Below are 23,534 nucleotides of genomic sequence, written 5' to 3' on the forward strand. Positions count from 1 at the left end.
AGAAACCAGGGGCAGCGGCATCAGCTGCCCTGAGGACTCCCAAGATGAGGGGAAAGGAGAGGAGGCTGAGGGAACACTCCACAAGGGATGGTGTTTGAAAAAGAGTGAGAGGTTGCCAGCTCTGCAAGCAAGGGGTGACATAACTGGGCTCCTGAGCCCCACAAGGGTGCCGCAGAAAGAATGTAGTTGGTCAAGGGAGCCGTGGATTCAAAAAGGTTGGAATCCTCTGGCTTAATCAACCAATACGCATCCTCAAATCTGTGCAAGCCTTAAAACATGTAATTGCATCTTCTACCCATCCTTTCAAAACCTGGCCATAACTTACATTTAATGTTTCTGCCTGTCAAAGTTTAAATTGCAAAAGCTTTGTGTGCAGATCTCACATTGACACAATAACCTCTGCAAAATGTCATGTATATTGAGGGTGATGTGTAAATAACTGTTATTAATATATTAATAATGTGCATGGAACTTCCTACGTAATAAGAAGAGGATGGTGTCCTTGCCCCAAGGAACTTACAAATTTAAGCACAACAGTTGCAAAATATGGAGGGAAGGAAGATTGACTGGAGCAGGGAAGTAAACAGGAGAAGCATATGGGTTTACTTATATCTTGCCCTTCCTCCTTGAAGGGTGGCTGCTTGCAACGTAAAATCCAATAAGGCCATAACCAAAAACAATAGCTAAAATGATAGTTTTAAAATCCGCAGTATTTTAGTCTTGATTTCAGGTGCAGAGATCAAAGGCAGGGATTAAGAACCTGTGGCTATTCAGTTGTTCTTGGACCCCAGCCTCCATCACTCCCATCTGGCATGGCTGATGGTCAGTGATGATGGCAGGTTTTAGTTTAGCAAAATATGGAGGACCCATAGGTCTCGCACTTCTGATTTGAGGCTGCAAGGAAAGACTGCAGGTAAAAGGTAGCTTCTGAGGAAAGATTTTTAAGAAGAGAGGGAGGTGATATTTTGAAGATGGCAGGTGGGCAGGAAGGTATTGTTTGAGTTATATGGGGGAAAGTGGGGCCTATGAAACCCACAGATCTCAACTCTGGATTACCTCCAATGTCATGTCCTTTCCCCCTTAGTCTTCTAAAAACAGTAGGTCACTGATAACCAGTGTGGTGCGTTGCAGATGTTTTGAACTACAACTCATCGACCAGCATTGTCAGTGGTGAGGGATTAAGGGAGCTGTAGTCCAGCACATCTGGACTCAGCATTGGCTATCCCTGCATTTGCTGAACAAGCTAGCACACAAAAAATACAGGGTCTGGTCCCTTTGGTAGTTTGAGCTCTGAAGAGAGGCAATTCCAGGCATCAACATCATAGGTACACATAATAATTTATGGGTCATGTCTTAAAAAGCACATCAGAAATTGTGCTGTAGTTCTCTTTGGTGTTGTTTTTTAAATTGATATCTATGCACAACTGAGAGGGACACGGGTGATGCTGTGGGTTAAACCACAAAGCCTAGGACTTATTGATCAGAAGGTCGACGGTTCGAATGGGGTGAGCTCCCATTGCTCGGTCCCTGCTCCTGCCAACCTAGCAGTTTGAAAGCACATCAAAGTGCAAGTAGATAGGTACCGCTCCGGAGGGAAGGAAAATGGCATTTCCATGTGCTGCTCTGGTTCGCCAGAAGCAGCTTAGTCATGCTGGCCACATGACCCGGAAGCTGTACGCCGGCTCCCTCGGCCAATAAAGTGGGATGAGCGCCGCAACCCCAGAGTTGGCCACGACTGGACCTAATGGTCAGGGGTCCCTTTACCTTTTATGCACAACTGAATTCAGTTTGTTCTTCTTAGACTTGTGACTGACTTGTTAACCTCAGTTAGTTACTAATTTCCTGTCAAATGTCCCCAGTTGCCAAACAATAAACACTGTCCTTCTAGTTAATGAACTATGGAAAGCAGCAGGATGGCAGCCAATTCGTTTTCATTTGCTGGCACTTCCTGCTCTGAAATGTAGTGCACAGATTCAGCAGCACCCTTGAAAACTCCTGTCCTTTGCCATTATGCATGTCCAGTGCCCATAAACTCAACTGGAATTAAGCCTGTTTCTGAAATTGCTGCCCTGGCTTTGCCCACACTGGTAGTTCTCATTGGAAAGCCATGAGAGAAGGTCAAGGAAGGGTTGACCATTGCAGGGTGCAACTATTTGAGAAGAATAGTTCACACTAGAAGAGCTTTAGAGCAGACTTCACAGACACTGGATCAACCTTTAAATGCAGCACAGAAGCCATTTTCTTTATCACAGTCTGCTGTTTTTCTCTTCTTTGAAAGAAAGTTTTGTTGCTGCTGCTACCCACCATAGGCCTAGTATTAGGTCATAATCCATTAGTTCATGACTAGTGAGTTAGAGAATATATGTATGATCTACAAGATACCTATCCCGTGGATAATTGGAAAAACTGTTTTGCCCTTGATATCGAGATGTAAGGACAGGAGATCACGATGCTGTATACATTAAAAAATTGCATATTTGTTTCTCAAGATTTTACTGAGATGATGAGGGCTCTAGGCTATCCCCGGCTCATCTCGATGGAGAACTTTCGCACTCCAAACTTCATGCTGGTTTCAGAGATACTCATTTGGCTGGTGAAAAGGTTGGTACTTTATCCTCATTTGAAAGCAAATATCAGATAAAATGTGATAATCACCAGAGGAATACTTGGATCTTTGGAAAAGAACAGGCTTATAGATGAACTTTAGATGCTGTTTTTTTCTACAAGATCTCCAGCCCACAAAAATTAGCATCGGTTCTGCTTCTAGAACATCTTTGAAGCTTTCTTTCATACTTGAGCAACTTAAACCCTTCCTCAGTTCAAAGTCATACATGTTACTGAGATTAAAATAGCCTCACACTGTTTTCTCAAATCAAACACAATGTAAGTTTATTGTTCTAGCCAAAGGCCATGACACACCTGCAGCAACAGTACCAATAGAACAATACAGATCATACATCCACCCTAGTGACACGCTACAGGTGAGCTACAGGTATAGGGTGCTATACAAATTTAATAAATAATAATAATAATAATAGTAATACATCCATAATATGAGCCAAGATCTATGATGTAAGAGAGAGGTTACCAGAGACACTATGTACAAATTCATATGCAGCTTGATTTCAAATTAAGCCTCCAAATCACCACAACAATTTATAACGATTTCCTCTAAATCCCTTTTACTGATTTTTCTTTTTGCGGCTAGTACATATAAGACCACTTCTGTGTTACAAAACTATTGTTGTCACTCAAAAGAAACATGACCATTTCTGCTAGGGTGTACATGCTTGCTTTTGTGAATGAAGGTTTCAGAATGTCTTCCACCTGAGGTTGACCACAAATACAAAGTCAGTCTTCATGTGGGACCTTATTGTAGTGGTCCTCCAAGACTGCCAAAACCTGGCTCTACAAATCCCTTCTTGCTGCTGGTTTTCTAGGGTCAAGCTAGGACTGTCTTGTTTCGGAGGGCATTTGTACTTCCCAGTGAGTGGTTGCACTGTCCTGGGATCTGTTTCTTGCTTCTTGGTGTATTGGGGCTCTTACTCTTGCCTTTTGTTGACTGCCTGTGTCGATTTTTATGTATTCAGTATGTGTGTTTTTCTTTTTAAAAGTTCTTTGTCAGTTTGAAACATTTTGCTAAAATAATACGTTCTAGCAGCATACCTTTTAAACTGTTAGAGCTGTTTCATTTTGCAGGTATGAGCCTCAGACTGATATTCCTTCAGATGTTGATACGGAGCAGGATCGGGTCTTTTTCATTAAAGCAGTTGCTCAATTTATGGTGAGTTTATTTATTTTACGCTTTACCATGAAGTGAGGGGGAGAGACCAGCAGGTCTCCTCTTGCCTTGCCGAGTCTTGCTAGCATTTTATTGATTGACACATCCTTTCCACTGTGACTTTAATTCCAAATGAAAACAATGTAAAATAAGGTTCATATAGGTTTAAAATAACTGCCCAGGAATATACTAAGGAGAATTGGTCTTGTGTGGCAAGTGGAGGCTAAATATAGATCCTGAGACTGAAAATATTAAAGACTTTCTTGACAGCGGATGATTCCGTCTTTATAAATATCCTTCTATTGGTGTAATGTGATGACTCAGTCTTAACATAGAACTGTGGCTTTGGCTCTGTAATAGATGGGTTTGTGAAGCATAGTCTGGTTGATAAGGTTGGACTTGTGGTACACATCAGCGCCATTGGCATTGGGGAAATGTAGCTGTGGTCCTGGAAGAAGAAAAAATAAGTTACTAGGTACAATGTTGAAAAGCAGGGCAACTATTTCTTCAGCAGCATCCAAAATGGCTGCCAAAAAATCAGGCAGTCACACCATAGTCATGTTTTGGTCCATCATCTTGATTCAGAATGGTGGTCAGTGGCACATTGTCAACCAAAACTGCTGCCACCCCCTTCTTTCAACCCCCCTTATGTCTCCCCCCCCCAACCTTATACTGTATACAATATTAAAGTCTCACATCGACTATAAATGATCTGAAAAAAGGACTTTGTGATCTGAAAAGAGAGACGATGTATGTACTTTTGTAACCTAAGAAAATCTTCAATAAATACAAACACCGCCCCCCCCAAATGAAACTATTGCCCCACTACACGAACCCTCGTGCCAAGTTTGAAATCAGCCAAAAATGAGGTGAAGGCACACTAAAGTAATATTTTGGACTGCCATCTTAATTCACAATGGTGTTTGGCACCCTCATGCTGAGCTTGGTGATGATATTTCAAGAGACATTCGAATGCATAGAGAACCATATTCTGAAATATATAGTAGATGGTGATGGTGATGACTCAGGTAGACTGTGAAGAGCTCCTAAAGGATTTCTCCAACTGGGTGAATAGGCGGCAAAATGGCAAATGAGATTCAGTATAATTAAGTGTAAAGTTATGCACAAACCACCATAACTTCACATATATGGTGACATATTCAACCATCCGCTGAACTGATTATGACTAACCAGGAAAGAGATCTTGGGGCTCAACAATATTGTCAACTCTGTGAGTATCTGCTGTGAAAAAGACATATTCCATACTGGGGATTACAGTGGTGCCTCGCAAGACGAAATTAATTCGTTCCGCAAGTCTCTTCGTCTTGCGAGTTTTTCGTCTTGCGATGCACAGTTTCCCATAGGAATGCATTGAAAATCAATTAATGCGTTCCTATGGAAACCGCCTTCAGACCAGGTCCGGGGACAGTCTGTCCCCCGACCTCTTCTGAAGGCTGGGGGGGGGGGACAAGGGCTTTTCTTCCCACCCCCAGCATTTTAAAAAACCCCGGGACAGCGGAGGACTTCTCCGCTGTCCGGGGCGATCTTAAAATGCTGGCGGGCGGCATTTTAAAATCGCCCGGGACAGCGGAGGACTTCTCCCTGTCCGGGGCGATTTAAAAGCCCCTGGGAAGGCAGGCAGGGGGGACAAAGACTTTTGCCCGCCGCCAGCCTTCAGAAGAGGTCCTGGACCTCTTCTGAAGGCCGGCGGGGGGCAAAAGTCTTTGCTCCCCCCTGCCTGCCTTCCCGGGAGAGCGGAGAAAGGCAGCGCGTTTCTCCGCTGTCCCGGACGGCTTTTGAAGGCAGGCTTTTGAAAGCCGTCCGGGACAGCGGAGAAACGCAGCGCGCCATTCCCGTTGTCCCCCGACTTGGCTAGAAGGCTGGCGGGAGGGAGAAGCCTGCTCCTCCCTGTCGCCAGCCCCGCAAACTCGGGAGACAGCGGGAGAGGCGCAGCGCGCCCTTCCCGCTGTCCCCCGACTTGGCTAGAAGGCTGGCGGGGGGGAGAAGCCTCCTCCTCCCGTCGCCAGCCGCGCAAACTCGGGAGACAGCGGGAGAGGCGCAGCGCGCCATCCCGCTGTCCCCCGAATTGGCTAGAAGGCTGGCGGGGGGGAGAAGCCTGCTCCTCCCCGTCGCCAGCCCCGCAAACTCGGGAGACAGCGGGAGAGGCGCAGCGCGCCATTCCCGTTGTCCCCCGACTTGGCTAGAAGGCTGGCGGGGGGGAGAAGCCTGCTCCTCCCCGTCGCCAGCCCCGCAAACTCGGGGGACAACGGGAGAGGCGCAGCGCGCCGTCCCGCTGTCTCCCGACATGGTTTGGAGGCTGGCGGAGGGCTTCCTCCTCCCCCAGCCCCGCAAGCTCCCAGAGCGATGCCAAAGCTGCGTGCAGCTTCGGCATGGCTCTGGGTCCCGTTCTGGGGGAGGGGGAGCTCGGGCTTCCCCCGCCCCAGCCCCACGCCTGGCGGTGGGGGAATAAATTTTTTCCCCTTTATTTCCCTCCGCCCCCCCCCCCGCCAGGCTTCGGAGCAGCCTTCCGAAGCCTGGCGGCGGGAGGAGGTCTCTCCGCCCCCCCCCCCGCCAGGCTTCGGAGGAGGTCCGAGGACAGTGGGGAAGACGCGCTGCGCTTCCCCGCTGTCCCGGAGATTTCCCTATGGGCTTTCGTCTTGCGAAGCAAGCCCATAGGGAAATTCGTTTTGCGAAGCGCCTCCAAAACGGAAAACCCTTTCGTCTAGCGGGTTTTCCGTCTTGCGAGGCATTCGTCTTGCGGGGTACCACTGTACTAGTAAAGGGACAGAAAATTTAAAAATCCCAGTATTGTACTGAACCCAGTTCCAGTCATTTCATCTCAAAAAAGGAAACTGTAGAGATACAGAGGTACAGAAAATGGCAGCAAAATGATCAGGTTAATGGAGCATTTTTCTGCAAGGAAAGGTGTGAGGCATTTGGAGCTTTTTATGTTAGAAAAAGATGACTAAGGGCAACATGATAAAAAGTTGCCAAATTATCCACTTTCTCCATATCATGCATAGATAGAAAATTCTCTGTCTTTTGTAACACTAGAACTGGGTCATCCAATGAAATTGGTTACCGTAGGGTCAGGACAGATCACAAAAAGTACATCCATACATCTAGCATAATTAAATTAATGGAATGATCTGCAAGATGGGGTGATGGCCTCTGGCTGAGGTAACATTAAGAGAAGGATGTGCCTGTCACTGGCCATTAGCTAAATGAAACATTCCAATTAAGAGGCAGTTGATGGGCAACAGGACCAGCAGAGCTCTGTTGCCTTAGATGTCCTGTCTCTGCACTTCTTGAACATTTCTTCCAGGCTACTTTCTTGGGCTCCATGATCACTGCAGATGCTAACAGCAGTCACGAAATTAAAAGACGTCTGCTTCTTGGGAGAAAAGCAATGAGAAACCTAGACAGCATCTTAAAAAGCAGAGACATCACCAAGCAAGGTCAAGGCACTGATTTACTACTATTGAAAATAAATTTCCTTGGAAGTGAGCCTTACACACTGCTTCTGCTGTCCATATTGGATAGTTTTATTTTCCTGTTGTTCTGTGGAGCACATCCAGTAGAAATTAAAACGAACGAGAGTGGGTACCAGAATAAGATGAAGGTTCTGAAATGTTGCTGGTGTAATTGAGTCAATCTTAAAGCGATAGACTAGGAAGAACTGTTGACCTTCGCAAATGTTTTGCTGGTAGCAGATGTGAATATCGCTCAAGTGTTTGATTTCTAAACTTATAGGACTGGCACTTTTATTGCTATTTTGAGAAATACAGAAAGTACATTATTTTTCTCATTACTAACTTTGGTCTCTGTTTCCATAACAATTATTGATTTTTCCTCTTCGTTTTTTAAATGGATCTGTAGCACTTCGGTTTTTAACAATACCTTCAGAATGCTTTCCATCAGCCTCCCAGTGAAACTGACATTGTAGGTGCTACCAATATAGAAATTACAATTTCTTTCAAAACTTTGCACTCAATGCTGTCATGAAGCAACACTTCACAATCTTCTGGCTGAAAAAAATAAAGGAAAAACACTTTGCTTGTTGTTGTTTTTAAACAATTGCCCGTGATACTTTTTCTTGCCAATGCGTGCTGACCACTTCTTCCTTTTCTGGGCTGCTCAAAAATTGCTTAGGTCTTTTCAGTGTCTATAAAGAATTGCCATTTTTGGTCTAGCAATTACATTTTCTCTATTCTTGCTGAGGTTGTTTCATGTAATCCTCACATCAGGCAATCACTTGATCCTTCCTCTTCTTCGGTTTCAGCATTTCTAAAGTAGCCATTCCTTGTTGTACCTCCCTGCTGAAGCTTTTATCAGTGTCTGGGCTAAACTTCACCTGGCCTGTTGAAACCTCCTCCTCCTTGCAGGTCTCCCCTCCTGCTGTGCACTTTCCCTGCTTTTCCTCCCTAGTGGTTTGTCCAAAGCAAATTGTGTTGTCTGCAGGCACTGATGTTCGGGATGTGAAAATATTTCCATCTTGCTTAGCAGGGGGATATGTCACCTTTCTTCCAAGAGCCTCTCAAGGCAAACCTTTCTTCCACCACCCTGGCCCACACCATCCCCATCTATGATTTTAGTTCCTTGAGTATCCACTCATGTCATGGAGTGAACTATGAGTAGCTAAAAGACAAAGTCACAGGAACCCAAGTAACAAAACAGAAGTGATTATTGAAACATAAACATGTCAGCATATGCAAATATATGCGTACACAATACAAAATGCAAGTCACCCAAGCTGTGACCACTGTATAAACAGCAACAAAGTTGTGGAAATAAAATGGATGAAGATAGACAAGATCTCAGGATTGTATCTCACTTCATACTTGTTCAGAAACAAATTGGAGAATTATCCATATATGGCAGCCCCAATTACCCCCCCCCCCCATTTTCTTCCTTTCATTAATATGTTATTCTTGTAAACTGTGATTCTGCTACACGCACCCAGGCATTTGAGTAACAACCCTCTTGGTTAGAGGGTTGTTACTCCAAGAAGTGTGATCCAAAAGTGAAGAGTTTTCAGTTCTTTGGCAAGGGGTAAATATATTGAAATGCAAACCTGCTACTTTATTATTACTTGTTTTTCTATGCTTTCATTCTTTCGTTACTTATAAATATTTTCCATTTTGAAACCCCTCTGGCTTTTTTTCCATGCTCTGAACTTCTACATACAGTTCCCTGCCATCACTTTCCATTCTCCCGGTGATCCCCACTGTGGAACTCCCTTCCCTCCTCAACACCCTTCCTTTTAATTTCCAGATGGTAAATGTTTATGTGTGTTCACGGAGAGGTGTTGGATTGATTTCATGGCACATACCAGGGAGAGAAATCAAAACAGAGTAATTTAATAGATAAATGTTGAATTGCCTGTCCACAAGAATCATTGAAAGGGAAGAATTCATTAAGGTAAATGATCTCATTACGGCAATTCACAATGGGGTTGGGAAGCCACTGACCTCTGTGTGGAAGGTGGGCACGGGTGGGCAGCACTTAAGTGCCAATTAAGCAAAGGTCTGATCAGCTGCAGTTCCACCCCTGGCGAAGTAGATCAGCAAAGTTTGCTGTGCTGAGTTTTCTCTTTGGGCTAATTAGGGAACCACTTGATGCCAAGGGCGTTTGCTGTATAAGGGTCATTTTTATCCTGACAGCATCAGGGAACGGCTTGAGCTGTCTTTTTGCAATCTGAATTACTGTGTTACAACTATTGCATGGGCAAAAGCGTCTTTTAAAGATGGAAACACTCACTAAGATATATAAGTTGTGTTCTTGGAGAAGGTGTTTGAGATCTGCCTCTTCAGAGTCTGGCGATCCCAGAGCATGGCCTAAAAACATGATGAAGCAGCTTTATGAAAGCCAAAGCAGATCCAGATCTGGTTAGTGGCTGGATGGGAGACTGCTTGGGAACGCTATGTATATTGCCTTGAGTTCAGTCATGGAAGAAAGGTGGGACAGAAAATACAGTAAAACAAATCGGCATTTATTTTTGGCTTTCTAATAGGCGACAAAAGCTCACATCAAGCTCAACACCAAGAAGCTCTACCAAGCAGATGGCTATGCAGTGAAGGAGCTCTTAAAGATCACCTCTGTTCTTTACAATGCTATGAAGACCAAAGGAATGGAAGCCACTGCAGTGGGTGAAGAAGACACGAGCAAATTCAAATTTGACCTTGGCTCAAAAGTAAGGAGCTTTGTGCTTCTTTCTCTTTCATTTTCTTTTCAAGATTTATTACATTTGCGCCCTGTTCTTCTTTTCAGGAACGCTAGAGTATTATTTTAGCGTCACAACTTCTCTGTTAACCAGATTAAGTTGAAACAAAGGGCCACCTAGTCAATTCACACTAGCTGTAGAAGCCTTGTGTTGTTGTTGTTGTTGTTGTGAAGTAATGTGTACAATCTAGAGATGTGTTAACCACACATTCAACCCTAGTTGATTAAAACAGTTGGCATGGGGAATTCCGATTTGATGCAAAGTTTGATTTGATCAGCAGTGGTTTGGAGCTAGTCCTTATGGAGGTGGTCTGCTTGTCTCTGGCCTGTACCACTGATGAGGGATCATATAATGGGGTATTCCTTCATACAGCGTATAATATATTCATGTATATAATAGCCTTCTTTCTGACATGCTATTTTTCCAGATGCAATGATTTATTTATTTTTTAATAATGGTATGGAGGAGCTATCATTCCTTTGACGCTCCCCTTACAGTCTGAAGTGATATAGTCCAGATAAAGCTTTAGGCCTGGGATGTATTAGCGAAGACAATAAAAGTATTTCTCACACTATTCACTAATTTTTTTAAGTTTGTTCCTGTATTTGAGATTGGGAACCAGTACTCATAAGAGAATCACAGATGAATATCCTTTTGAGTATTGGCTCCAAGACCAATTCAGCAGTGGTTCTGGTGTTACGGAACTTTCTCTCCAGTGAGACCCACTGAGGTTTACAAGTGTATCTCAAACACCTACATTTCACGGTGTGGTTGCAAATTCTTTTTTGCTAGGTTTTTTGTTGAGGTTACTGTACTGTATATATTTATTTATATTTTCATTTTAATTAATTTTGTTACTATTGTATGTGTTAACTATGGCTTCTTTCATCACTCTTCAGAAAAGATTTGGCAAAAAGGCAAAGTATACATACAAATAATAAGCTGGCTGCTTTGTCCCTACATTCTTAGCATCTATCCTCCATGGGCTTGTCTGGAGGATGTGACCTGAGGATTACAGTCCAAATTTACTGTGAGATTGCCCCAATTTCCAACCCATTAGTCTTCCATCTCCCAGGTTTTCAGAAAAAGTATCACTATCACTAAGAATATGTTCACATTCTGGCTTCCAGCTGTTTTTATACTTTTCTGCCCTCCCAATTCTTAGTGTGTCTGGCCTTTCTTCCTGGTCTGTCAATGAGTCTGCACATTGCATACAAAAAAAAAATGTTTTGTAAGAGTATTAGTAATTATGAATCTGTAAATGGGTCACGCCAACTGTGATGGAGCGGGGAGTTTGCCCACCCCCACTGTCTCTTCTCTTGCTTCGCCTTCTTCCACAGCTGCCGTTTCTCTCAGATGAATAAAAATCCAATGAAGCTGGATGCCAGAAGATTCAGGACAGATAAAAAGAAGTAACTTCTTCACACAGCACATAGTTGAATGGGAATTTGCTCCCACGAGTGGTAGTGATAGCCACCAGTTTTGATTGCTTTAAGAGAGGACTAGACAGATTCATGTAGGATAAGTCTGTCAATAGCTACTAGCCAGGATGACTATGTTCTATCTCCATTGAAAGAGGGAGTATCCTTTTGAATACCAGTTGTTGGAAACTGCAGGAGGGGAGAGTGCTGTTGTGCTCAGGGCCTGCTTGCATCCTTCCCAGAAGAGGCATCTAGTCGACCACTGTGTGAACAGGATGCTGGACAAGGTGGGCCACCCTCCTGATGCTTTGGCTGTGCTGATCTTCATCCAAGGTGACAGACACATGTGTGTTTTGTTGCCCCACAGCGGGAAGGCTAATTTCCTTTTATGTGAAAGCCTTGTGGCTCTCCACCATCTCAGGCTGCCTCTCTCCTCCTAAAAAGGGCCAGGAGCCCCAAGGCAACCAAGAGACTAGAGTAGGTTGTGTGTACACCCCATCATGGCATATCTAGTCTTTGTACGATAATTGGTAGTTGCCATTGGAGACCAGAAGGACTGCAGGTTTTAAGGTTGTGCCAATCCGCTTAACTCATTTATCTCTCTCATCCTTTCCCAACGAAAATATACTAACTATAAGCGTCTTGAGAAAATGACTCCTTTGAATGGAAGCTGCAGCTCATTAATTTCAGGTGACCTCCTCCTACTCAGGAAATGTTCTTTTTTGGCAATGTAAAAAATTCATTTATGGGTATGATTTCATTTACTTGTTTAAAAGTATCTTTAGTTCTGGAATACACATTTCAGATTGTTCACACTTATTTAAAAGTGTGCTTAAACTAACTGCTTCTTTTTTAAAGGAAAAGTATCCATGGGAGGTCCTAATCCAAAATGTGCTCCCGATGCAGATTTCAGTTCCACATCAGTTTGTAGCTGAACATCATCCCCCCCCAACCCCGGTTGCTAGTTGTTCACAGAGATGTTTTTCATGGCAAACAGCAGAGAGAAATTGGAGGATTGTTGATCCAGTCTGGATTGGGGTCTCACATGGCTGCTCTTTTTTCAGAATAGAAGTGGACAACTTAATAATAATAATAATAATAATAATAATAATAATAATAATAATATTGTATACCACCCTATACCCTCAGGTCTAAATAACATGATATGCAGCTTGTCCCTTTAAAGCATGATTTGTTTCCACCATAATTGGTGTAGATATGATCTCTTCTTTTTATGTGTTTTGAGACATGCCCTTCCAGTTGCAGAACTGACCAGATATGGTGGTTTCACTAGAAATATCCTTATCGTCCCCCCCCCCTTGAATTTTCATGAAGGTAAAGCTCTTCTTTTTCTGATGTTTATCTAGATCAGCGATTTGAAGACGGCCAGGCAGCTTGCTTCAGAAATCACTTCCAAAGGAGCATCTCTATTTGATTTACTGGGCAAAGAAGTAGAGCTGAGGGTGAGTTGGTAAAAAGAACTTGCAGGCTCTGGAAAAAAACAATAGAATTCTTCAGCTATCATACTCGAAGTAATCCATCTTTGTGCTGTAACATTTCTAGAATCCTGAAACCCAAAATTGGGTTATTTCAAATCAGCCAGTTGGGAATTTCATTTCTCCTTTAGTTGTCAGTTCCTGATCATGATAAGAGTTCTCCTCTGCTTAGTTTCTTACTCAGTTTTCTATCCCCTCTCAGATTTCTTCCTGTTCTCCTCCCTGCTTTCCATCTCAGGAATTGCTTCTTCCAGTCCTTTTCATCCACCTTCGCTCTTTTCCTTTGGCCAATTGTCTCCTCTTTCTCTAGACCTGTCTGATCCACGCATAAAGACAGGTGTCATTGAAGGAAACAAGGTTCTGTGTAGTGTTAGTCCTACTTAGCATAGGCCCATTGAAATTCATGAGTAACTTAGAGCTGTTAATTTCAGTGGGTCTGCTCTAAGTAAAAGTTAATTTGATGCAACTCTTAGAGAAGATGGATCAGACGGAGCAATTTAGTCTTTGGCATCTAGAGGCTCGTCTGCCTGGCTAGACCCACTGGAACATTAGGATAGCTTAGCCAGCAACTGCAGACATAGGGAATACTCTCCTGTTTTCTGTGTCAGAGTGTTCTCTGTGAGTAGCAGTTTCCTCGTTGTGCTCACAGAATATTCTTTGACATATGGCAAGGCACAAGGCAGCCCTGGGATGTGCAAGGCTCTATGTGTAGAGCTTTGGGATTGCGGCAATTTCATTATTTTTAACACTTGAGATAGTTTAGAAGGCAGTAGGCTTTGTGACAGGTGCCAGCTATAATTATTATTATTATTATTATTATTATTATTATTATTATTATTATTATTATTATTTATTACAGTATTTATACCCTGCCCATCTGGCTGGGTTTTCCCAGCCACTCTGTACGGCTCCCAGTAGAATATAATAAAAAAGCGACAAAACATCAAACATTAAAAACTTCCCTAAACAGGGCTGCCTTCAGATGTCTTCTAAAAGTCAGATAGTTGTTTATTTTCTTGACATTTGATGGGAGGGCGTTCCACAGGGTGGGCGCCACTACCGATAAGGCCCTCTGCCTGATTCCCTGTAGCTTCACTTCTCACAGTGAGCAGAATGATGGGGGTGGAGACACTCCTTCAGGTATCACGGGCCGAGGCCATTTAGGGCTTTAAAAGTCAGCACCAACACTTTGAATTGTGCTCGGAAACATACTGCTTGTTTCCCTATCCAGCCTTGTAAAGGCTTCTGTTTTGCAGTATTCTGATCAAATAATTTTGATCTTTCAGGCAAGGGCGGGGGGCGGAATTTTCGGCCAAGCAGGGCAGATCTTTATCTCCACCCACCTGCCAATCATCTGACATTATAAGGATGCGCAAACAGTTCCGTCTTGCTTGCTGCGGGGTTCAGGTACACCAGCGAGGTCACTAAGCAGGATTGAACGGCTGTTGCATGGTTCAATCCTACTTTCCATCTGTGGGATTCAGCTGTTTCTCTACTTGCCCTGCACCTGAAGTTGTGTATGAGGTGTGAGGCAGGTGGGCATAGTGAAAACATCATTGTGGGCCACACAGGGAGGCCTGGTGGTCCAAATTCGGCCTGCAGGCTGGGGGTTCCCCATCCCTGTTTTTTAGAGATTTACCAGGCTTGGTCAGTGCCGTATTGAGCAGTCCCTCAAAGGCAGTGCTCTAATGCATACATAATGCATACATAATGTTAAGCCAAAAATAGTTATCAGATTGAACTTGCCATATCCTGTCTCGGGAGAAATGACTCTGCCTCATTAGAGTTGGCATGACATTGTTAGTGTAAGGTACAAAGACCAGTTGTGTGAAAAACCTTCAAGAAAGTAACAAGCAGCGCTTTCCGGTATCCTTCCTAATGATATGTGTCTGGTTTTTTTGTTCTGAGCAATTAATTAAAACTGTGAAATGCAATTCCAGCCCAAGGCTGGATAGTTAAGCTGAACTCTCTCTGCTCTCTCTGGGATCTGGGCCCATGGCATGTTCTGAAATACATTAGCGTTAGTCTGTTATTGCAACAGTGTATTGATATCCATTTTTGCTGCTGGGAGGCTGAACTTTATGGTAATTATACTGGTAAAATTCAAGCCATTAATTATGGGTGAACTTAATATTTACAAATCCTCCCTTAATATAAATATCAAGGGCTTCTGCAGTGCACCCTCCCTCCCCAGAATCTTTGTCTTTCCTTTATTTCCTAAATCTGATCTTAATCCTACCCTTCCTCCTCTAGGGAACTCAAGGTTACATGTAGTTTACCTGTGCTTTGTTTATATGCCACTCACACCATAGTGCAGGAAATGTTGGGGGTCTACTTTTATATGTTTGCTAAATCTTAATCTTCTGAAGGCCGGCGGGGGGCGAAAGTCTTTGCTCCCCCCTGCCTGCCTTCCCGGGAGAGCGGAGAAACGCAGCGTGCTTCTCCGCTGTCCCGGACGGCTTTTGAAGGCAGGCGGGGGGAGCAAAGACTTTCGCACCCCGCCCGCCTTCAGAAGAGGTCCTGGACCTCTTCTGAAGGCTGGCGGGGGGCAAAAGTCTTTGTCCCCCCTGCCTGCCTTCCCGGGGGCTTTTAAATCGCCCCGGGACAGCGGAGAAGTCCCCCGCTGTCCCGGGGCTTTTTAAAATGCTGGGGGTGGGAAGAAAAGCCCTTGGTCCCCCCCCCCCCCAGCCTTCAGAAGAGGTCGGGGGACAGACTGTCCCCGGACCTGGTCTGAAGTCGGTTTCCATAGGAACGCATTAATTGATTTTCAATGCATTCCTATGGGAAACCGTGCTTCGCAAGACGAAAAACTCGCAAGAAGAAAAAACTTGCGGAACGAATTAATTTCGTCTTGCGAGGCACCACTGTACCCTTTTTTGAGCTGTCAAAGTGTGTTTCAGATGTTGCCTCAGTAATTCTTACAACCAATCCTGTAAGGTAGGTCTGTACCATTAACTCCTTATTACTGATAGGAATTTTGGCAGGCAAGGGTGGGTTAACATATATTGAAAGTTCTCATATAACATTTTGTATGCTTTTGCTAAAGAAAGATAGTCGTAAGCATTGCTCTCTCTTAAAAACTCAACGGTATCTCTCTGACCTTACTATAACAAAAGGCGCTTGGGTTTCTCATTATGAGATGCTTCTTTGAGTTTTAAATCTGTCTCTTTTCCATTATTTTCCCATTGTACAGGTTGAAGGTGTTCTTTTTCTTCTTAAGGATTATAGATTGCATACTTTAGACTTGCTATATTAGTTGAGAGCTGAAATGAAATTTCTTTTCCCATCATTGCAAGGCGGGTGTAAATGAGCCCTTTCAGTTAGGGGTCGAAATAGCTGCTATATAGAAAAAACACTTCTTACCGTTTGAGCAATTTTGAAGTGGTGGAAAGATGCCAATTATAGACCACTGAAAGAGCATCTTATAATACCCAACCTAGCAGGTGGGAGAGAAGCTCCAGTGCTTACCTTCATTTGTGGGTGCTGTCAGTGCATTGAAGTTCCTATGGTGTGCATTGGATCTGTCAGAGGATGGTTCGAGGGAAAGGATCCAGGTCATTTAGAATAAGTACATTGCTACATTTCCCCCCATGTTAAAAGTGCTGAGATTTCATGAACACTGTTGATTTGCACAAAGTTTAAAAAAACCCAGTACTTTCCTACTTCACTAAGAAGAGCCTTCTGGATCAGGCCAAAGTTCCGTCTAGTCCAGCATCCTTTACTTACAATGGCCAACCAAATACCTATGGGAAGCCAGCAGGCAAGACCCAAAGTGCAATAGCGCTTTTCCCACTTGTGATTCCCAGAAACAGGCATTCAAAGGTATGCTGCCTCCAGCAGAGAACAAAGTACTGTATTTTTCGCTCTATAAGATGCACCAGACTACAAGACCCACCTAGTTTTTGGAGGAGGAAAACAAGAAAAAAAATATTCTGAATCTCAGAAGCCAGAACAACAAGAGGGATCGCTGCGCAGTGAAAGCAGCAATCCCTCTTGCTGTTCTGGCTTCTGGGATAGCTGTGCAGCCTGCATTCGCTCCATAAGACGCACACACATTTCCCCTTACTTTTTAGGAGGGAAAAAGTGAGTCTTGTAGAGCAAAAAATATGGTACATAGCCATTTGTAGTCTTACCATTATCTAATCCTTTTAAAAGCCATCCAAGTTGCTACCTATCTCTAAATTTTGGGGGAGCAAATTCCATAGTTTTAACAGTGCACTTTTGCCTGATCTGAATTTTCCAACATTCAGCTTCACTGGATGGCTTCCATCTAGTATTATGAAAGAAGTAGAAAAACTTTCCACCCACGTTTTCTACAGCATGCATAATCTTATACGCCTCTATCATGTCCCTTACCCATCTTTTGTTCTAAATTAAAGAGCTCCAAATGTTGTAACATTTCCTCTTAGGGAAGTTGTGCCAACCCCTTGATCATTTTTGTTGCCCTGTTTTGAACGGCTTCCATCTCTGTGATATCCTTTTTGAAGTGAGGTGGTCAGACCTGTACACCTGTAGGATTTGTTCTGAACTAATTGATTGAAGCGTTGATCAAAGACTCAGGTCCTTTGGGGGCCGGTGTCCTATAGCTCCCCCTCCCTGCTTTGGAAGTGTGTGTTTAAATGTCTCCAGCTCAGCTGGTTGTCTTCCACAGCTCTTCTTTGCGCTCTCCCATCTGTCAAGTCATAGATGGGTAAGCGGGAGCCTGTCAAGAAATGGCCTTGCTTAAACATGGCAAGATCTTACTCTCAGCAGGCATAAAAAGAAAATTTCCAAAACATCTTCTATAGTGGAATGACCTTTTAAAAAAACATGAAAAACATGCTTGACCATCTTTTTTTGAACATCTTAATTAATGAGACTGAATTTTACAATATATCAGAAAAGATATTGGGAAAGCTCCTTTTGTTCCTGAAACAAATGTGTGAAATTGTGAAATTAAGCACATGGACCACACATTGCATTCAAAAAGAGATAAATCGGCTTAATTTTTGAATCTTTTCCCTTCAACTTTTGGGGGACTTCTTTGCTGTTGTATCCTTCCTTTGCTTGCAGTGTGATTCAACACTGGCAGTATTAATAACACCTGCTAATAGCATCTCTGTGGGATTGTGTACATGTTAATTGTTTTAAAATGATTTTCCTCCTTTGCTCATCAACATTAATTTTACACTCTGCTCCCCTGATTTCTAATTAGCAGTTGTTTCACAACATCATGGTCCTAGTAAACAGTAAGCAACAATTTTTGCAAGTGCTTCCTTTCTGTTAATCAATTTAATATTCATAAGATATATCTTTCAATTATAATATTCATAATTGTTCCCATCTCATAGCTGTTCTCCAGTTGTCATTCTCCCTTGTGTCTGATCTTGCAAGTCAGACCATATGTTCTTAAACTTCCCACACCAACTTTCTTCTTTATGATGTTAAACTACAAAAAGAAAGCTATGGTGTACTGTAAGACAAATCCAATGCACATTTTTGCAGAAGTAAATTTTCATTCAGCAGAGGTTATTCCCAGGTAGGTTTGTGCATAGGACAACAGCTTTACAGCCTGTTCTTTTGCAGGCTTTCTCAAAAGTAAATCCTATCCCTTCGGTGCCACTTACTTTTAAGTTTGTATATATGGCATTGCAGCCTTAGATTCTGACAGCACAGTTCGAAAGATGAATAATAGAATTGTAAAGTAGGAAGGGATTCCAAGGGCCCTGCAGTCCAACCCCCCGAAAGGAAGGAATCTCCACTCAAGCTGGCCACCCAACTTAGCTTAATTCTTACTTTGTTCATTAGAGTTTACTTCCTAGTAAGTGTGTTTTGAGACTGCAGCTTTAGGATTACATAACCTCAAACTGTGTTTAGCAGAGAAAACTGAATGTGATTAGTAGCTTGCCTTTAGCCTGGCCTTTTCTCTAGCAGACTGAAGTTGCCATGATGTCTTTACTTCGGTTGTTCCTTCCAATAATTAGTAAGGGTACTGCTAGTATCCACAACTGCTGCGTGAAAGGAGGCTGAGTTTTAAACATATTTTCTAGCATATTATTCACCTATGTCTTAAACTCATCAAGTTTTGATTTACGATCATATTTCTAGGGTAACTTCATTGTACTGTCGTTTCTGTAATCTCCACAGAGGGTTCCGTCAAGACTTAATCACTACTATTTCCCCCCTTGATCTGACTGCCTGTGTGCACTTCATGCTGAGAAAGATGTTCTCATTGTCCTGTGCTCGCTTGGTAATGCTCAAGGGATATAGAACATTCCATATTTTAAAAGGGCATTCTGTCCACTTGTGGGCTGCTTAGCCCAATCAAAATGCAGAGACTGTAATCTCAGGCTAGTTATACTGGAATAGCATGTCCTGGCTGTATCAATGAAGTATTCCATCTCTTGCTGTCTTGGACTAAATGTGTCCATTCACATGCCATTTTATTTTTCCTCTGTGAAACTATAAACACTTGCCAAGGGAAAACAGTTTTGTTTACACTGTCACTTCCCAGTCCCCTCCAAGGTGGCTTGCAACTAGGAATGAGGTTAAATTCAATTCAGTTTGCATCTAAAGGTGAACGTATTTAAATGTACACTTCCCAAAACAATACAAGAACCGAAACGTAGTCATTCTTTGCATTTCTCCAAATATTGCAATGCAGTTCTCCAGCCAAGTAATGTGTACAAAAATACATATACTCAGAGTAAAGTGTGCATGTGTCTGTATATATTTGTGAAAATAACATACAAAAGTGCACTACATTAGGGGAAATTGCTTTAGAAAAATATGTATATTAGGGGGAAATGCATACAAAAAGGTGTTTATTGAGAGAAATTCACACAAAAATTCTGATGAACACAACACATACGCAGGAAGCTGCCTTATCCCAAACCAAATCACTGTTTCACTTTGTGCGGTATTGTCCATATTGACTGGCCATGATTCTCCAAGGTTTCATTCAGGAGTCCTTCCCAGCCTTATGCAGAGGTACCAGATAATGGAACCTGGGACTTTTTTGCATGGAAAGCCTGGGTTCTGCCGCTGAGCTGTGGACACATCCAAAAAAACACTATGGTTCCTTGATAGCCATTCAAGGAACATAGGAAATTATATTGTCAGACACATTGGCACATCTAGCTCAGGACTACCCAAACAGACTTTCAGTTGGTCTCCAGAGTTTCAGACAGCAGATGGAATAGCTCAGTTGGTAGAGCATGAGTATCTTAATCTCAGAGTTGTGGGTTCGAACCCCACATTTGGCAAAAGATTCCTCCATTGCAGGAGGTTGGACTAGATGACCCTCGTGATCCCTTCCAACTCTACAATTGATTCCTCCCATGCCCTATCTGGAAATGATAGGGATTGAAGCTGGGACCTTTTGTATGCAAAGCATGTGATCTTATCCCTGAGCTTAAGCCACCCTACCATAGTGGCTATCTGTTGTTTTGTGCATCTGGAAAAAAGTTTTAAAATTGCACTCCATGTTGTGTATTAAAAGTGCAGTATTCATTATTTAATAATAGTTCCTGTGGCTGCTTGAAATGCCAGTTTGTCTGAAACTTGCCACCTCTTCGTATTTGTAATATGAACTGCACTTATAAATACTTTTGTGTTGTTTCAAGGAGTTTTGCAAGGCAACCTGATGTAGGAAAAGTCCTGTTGTTTGTAAATGCAGAGCTGTTATCTGCTTCTTCCTTCTCCCTGCTGGCCACAAAATAGATTTCTCTCCCTGCGTTCACCACATTTCCTTCTTGTGTGCTGGTAGTGCTTTCTAAGAATCCTTGGGTATTTTACATGAAATGATTGAGTACATTAGTGCAGACTCCTGGCAGCGGGGGGGGGGGGGAGAGTCCTGCATTTCCTGTCATTGCAGTCTACATTTCTTCCTTGGCCAAATCACTTGCTGAAATTGAATGAGGCACTGAGGCTTTTGGATGCCATATGTGCAGCCAGGTTTGACTGCTTGCGATGAGTAATGGGCTGTAGTCATTGCTTTGACAAATAGCAAAGAAAAGTTGGCTTTGAAGTTTAGACCTGCCAGAGTTGGAGGAGAGCTGCTCCTCAGGACACAAGTTTACACTTGAGTAAATTCAAGATCTAGCAGCTAGAGGTTGCAACTTTAATAGCTTAAAGATGTGCCTGATTTAATTGGAAGCATTTTTGAATATATATAATTTTTTTAATACAAATACTTATAAAAGCTGCAGAATGCAGTCATTCTCCCTTCTCACACACAGAAGGGAATGAGAGACTGTGACTGGCCTGAGATCACCTAGTGAGCTTCATAGTTGATCTTCTATGTCCTCATCTGACACTCCAACCACTGTACCACCAGCAGCTCTCTTCTAAGATGCTGCTTGCTCAGGCCACTGTGGCATCTAGGGAAAAAAGGGTGCACGTTAGGCTTCAGTAGTCTTGCTTTTACACCTATCCAAATTTAGTTGAAGGATTAGTCAGCTAGAACTTTATCAATTCAATTATTTAATCAGATTGTTGCCGTATTAAAGAATATATAAGGAAAGCCCTGCTGGACCAGAATAAAGGTCCATCTAGTCTAGCATCCCCTTTTCCACAGTGACTAATCAAAAGCCTCTAGGAACTCTCAAGCAGGGAATGAAGGCAACATTCCTTCCCTGCTATTGCCTCTTATCTGTTGGTATTCAAAGGTGAATTGCCCCTGGATTGTGAAGTTCTGTTTTAGCTATCCTGGCCAAAATAGACCTCTCTCCTCCATGACGCTTCAGGTTGCGTTTTTTCGGGTTACGGACACGCCGAAACCCGGAAGTACCGGAATGAGTTACTTCTGGGTTTCGGCGGTTGCGCATGCACAGAAGCGCTAAATCGCACTTTGCACGTGCACACACGCGGCGCTGCAGGTTGCGAATGCTGCGGTTTGTGAACTTGCTTCCCGCAGAGATCACGTTCGCAACTCAAGCATTCACTGTACCAAGAACAAATTTAGTTGGTCTCTAAGGTGCTACTGGACAATTTTTTATTATTATTTTATATTTTGACTGTGTCAGACCAACACGGCTACCTACCTGAATCTATTAAAAAGGAGTTAATGATAAGAAGACTACTGATTTAAGGGCTGTTGTCTGGGGCGGGAAGGGAGCTAAGAGGAGCTCTCAGCATCCAGTCAACATTTTGTCATAAATCCCCTTAATGAAACTTGCTGCTTAGTTGGCAGCTTTAATGGCTGCCAAGTCAGAAAACATTTTAACACTGGACCTTTGTTAACCTTCTTAATGGGCTCCAGTTCTGTGAAGGCCTTTAAGCTGTTGGTGCATAAATATTAGACTACACTCCATTTGTTATGCAAATCACTTTGCCAAAGCGGTTCAGCTGCCTGCCATTCAATGAATATTAATGAGAGGCTAAAACCTGGAACTATTTCTTGTGGGTTTTTGTCTTTCAGGAAATAAGAACAGAAGCAATTGCCAGACCTCTGGAGATAAATGAGACTGAAAAGGTGATGAGAGTTGCCATCAAAGACATTTTGGTAAGGATGGTGGTCTTTTTTAAAAAATGTTTTATTCTGTGGCTTTATTATAAAATGGTTATCTTGTTAAATACTATCTTACTCTGTTTTCAAGTTCTTTTTTTTATTATTCCTGAAACTTCTTTAGATTCTGTGTGTCACAGATCAGAACCTATGGAAAATGTGTGTCTTGGAGGGTGTTTTGGGGCAGGGAAGGAGTGCATCAGTCTTTCCATACCTGCTTCTTCCAGTTATTCCTTCCTTCCCACAGTTTCCCCTTTAAAATGTTTTTAAATCTGCTAGACTCTGTTACATGCATTTGTATGCAATGTGTGGTTAGGTAAAGGTAAAGGGACCCCTGACCATTAGGTCCATTCGTGGACGACTCTGGGATTGCAGCACTCATCTCGCTTTACTGGTTGAGGGAGCTGGCATACAGCATCTGGGTCATGTGGCCAGCATGAATATGCCGCTTCTGGCGAACCAGAGCAGCACACGGAAACACTGTTTACCTTCCCACCAGAGTGGTACCTATTTATCTACTTGCACTTTGACTGCTAGGTTGGCAGGAGCAGGGACTGAGCAACGGGAGCTTACCCCGTCGCGGGGATTCGAACCGCCGACCTTCTGATCGGCAAGCCGTAGGCTCTGTGCTTTAACCCAAAGCCCTAACCACATCCCACGTGTGGTTAGCCCCCAGTAATCTTTGCAACATCCCTGTGAAAATAGGCTAGCATATTCTTCTACCTATATTTTACAGGTGTTGACCTTTGGCTGAATGACAATAGCTTGCCTAAAGCCACCTAGTGGACTATACATGTATAACTAGGAAGAGAGGCCCTGTTTCATGACTATAACTTGAAATATATTGTAATTAAAATTTGATATGTACATCAGACGAGCCCTGCTGGATCAGGCCAGTGACCCACCTAGTCCAGCATCCAGTTCTCACAGTGGTCCACTAGGTGCCTGTGGGAAACCTGCAAACTGGACCTGAGCAGAACAGCACTGCGCGCTCTCTCTCTCTCTCTCTCTCTTTCTTTCTCTCTCTTCTTCCACCCCACACCCACCCCGCCATAAAGCACAGTTTCAAGAAACCACTCTGGCCCATTTTTCAGAGTTCCCTGGGAAGAGGGATTGGCTGTTAAAC

General features: G+C 43.1%; 1 protein-coding gene across 5 annotated transcripts in view; it reads left to right on the top strand.

Annotated features, from left to right (window-relative positions):
* CLUAP1 (clusterin associated protein 1) overlaps window positions 1–23,534 on the top strand; it is a 54,873-nt gene that overhangs the window by 1,783 nt on the left and 29,556 nt on the right. For 4 of the 5 annotated variants that reach the window (XM_028705888.2, XM_028705891.2, XM_077918427.1 and 1 more), the window contains exons 2-6: window positions 2,490–2,601; window positions 3,700–3,784; window positions 9,795–9,974; window positions 12,793–12,888; window positions 22,322–22,405. In XM_028705888.2, coding sequence (XP_028561721.1) covers window positions 2,490–2,601; window positions 3,700–3,784; window positions 9,795–9,974; window positions 12,793–12,888; window positions 22,322–22,405 — 557 coding nt within the window. The remainder of the gene's footprint in view (window positions 1–2,489; window positions 2,602–3,699; window positions 3,785–9,794; window positions 9,975–12,792; window positions 12,889–22,321; window positions 22,406–23,534) is intronic. The other variant, XM_077918430.1, reaches the window with a different exon arrangement.

This window comes from Podarcis muralis, chromosome 14 (assembly GCF_964188315.1).
Source record: "Podarcis muralis chromosome 14, rPodMur119.hap1.1, whole genome shotgun sequence".
Classification (NCBI taxonomy): Eukaryota; Metazoa; Chordata; class Lepidosauria; order Squamata; family Lacertidae; genus Podarcis; species Podarcis muralis.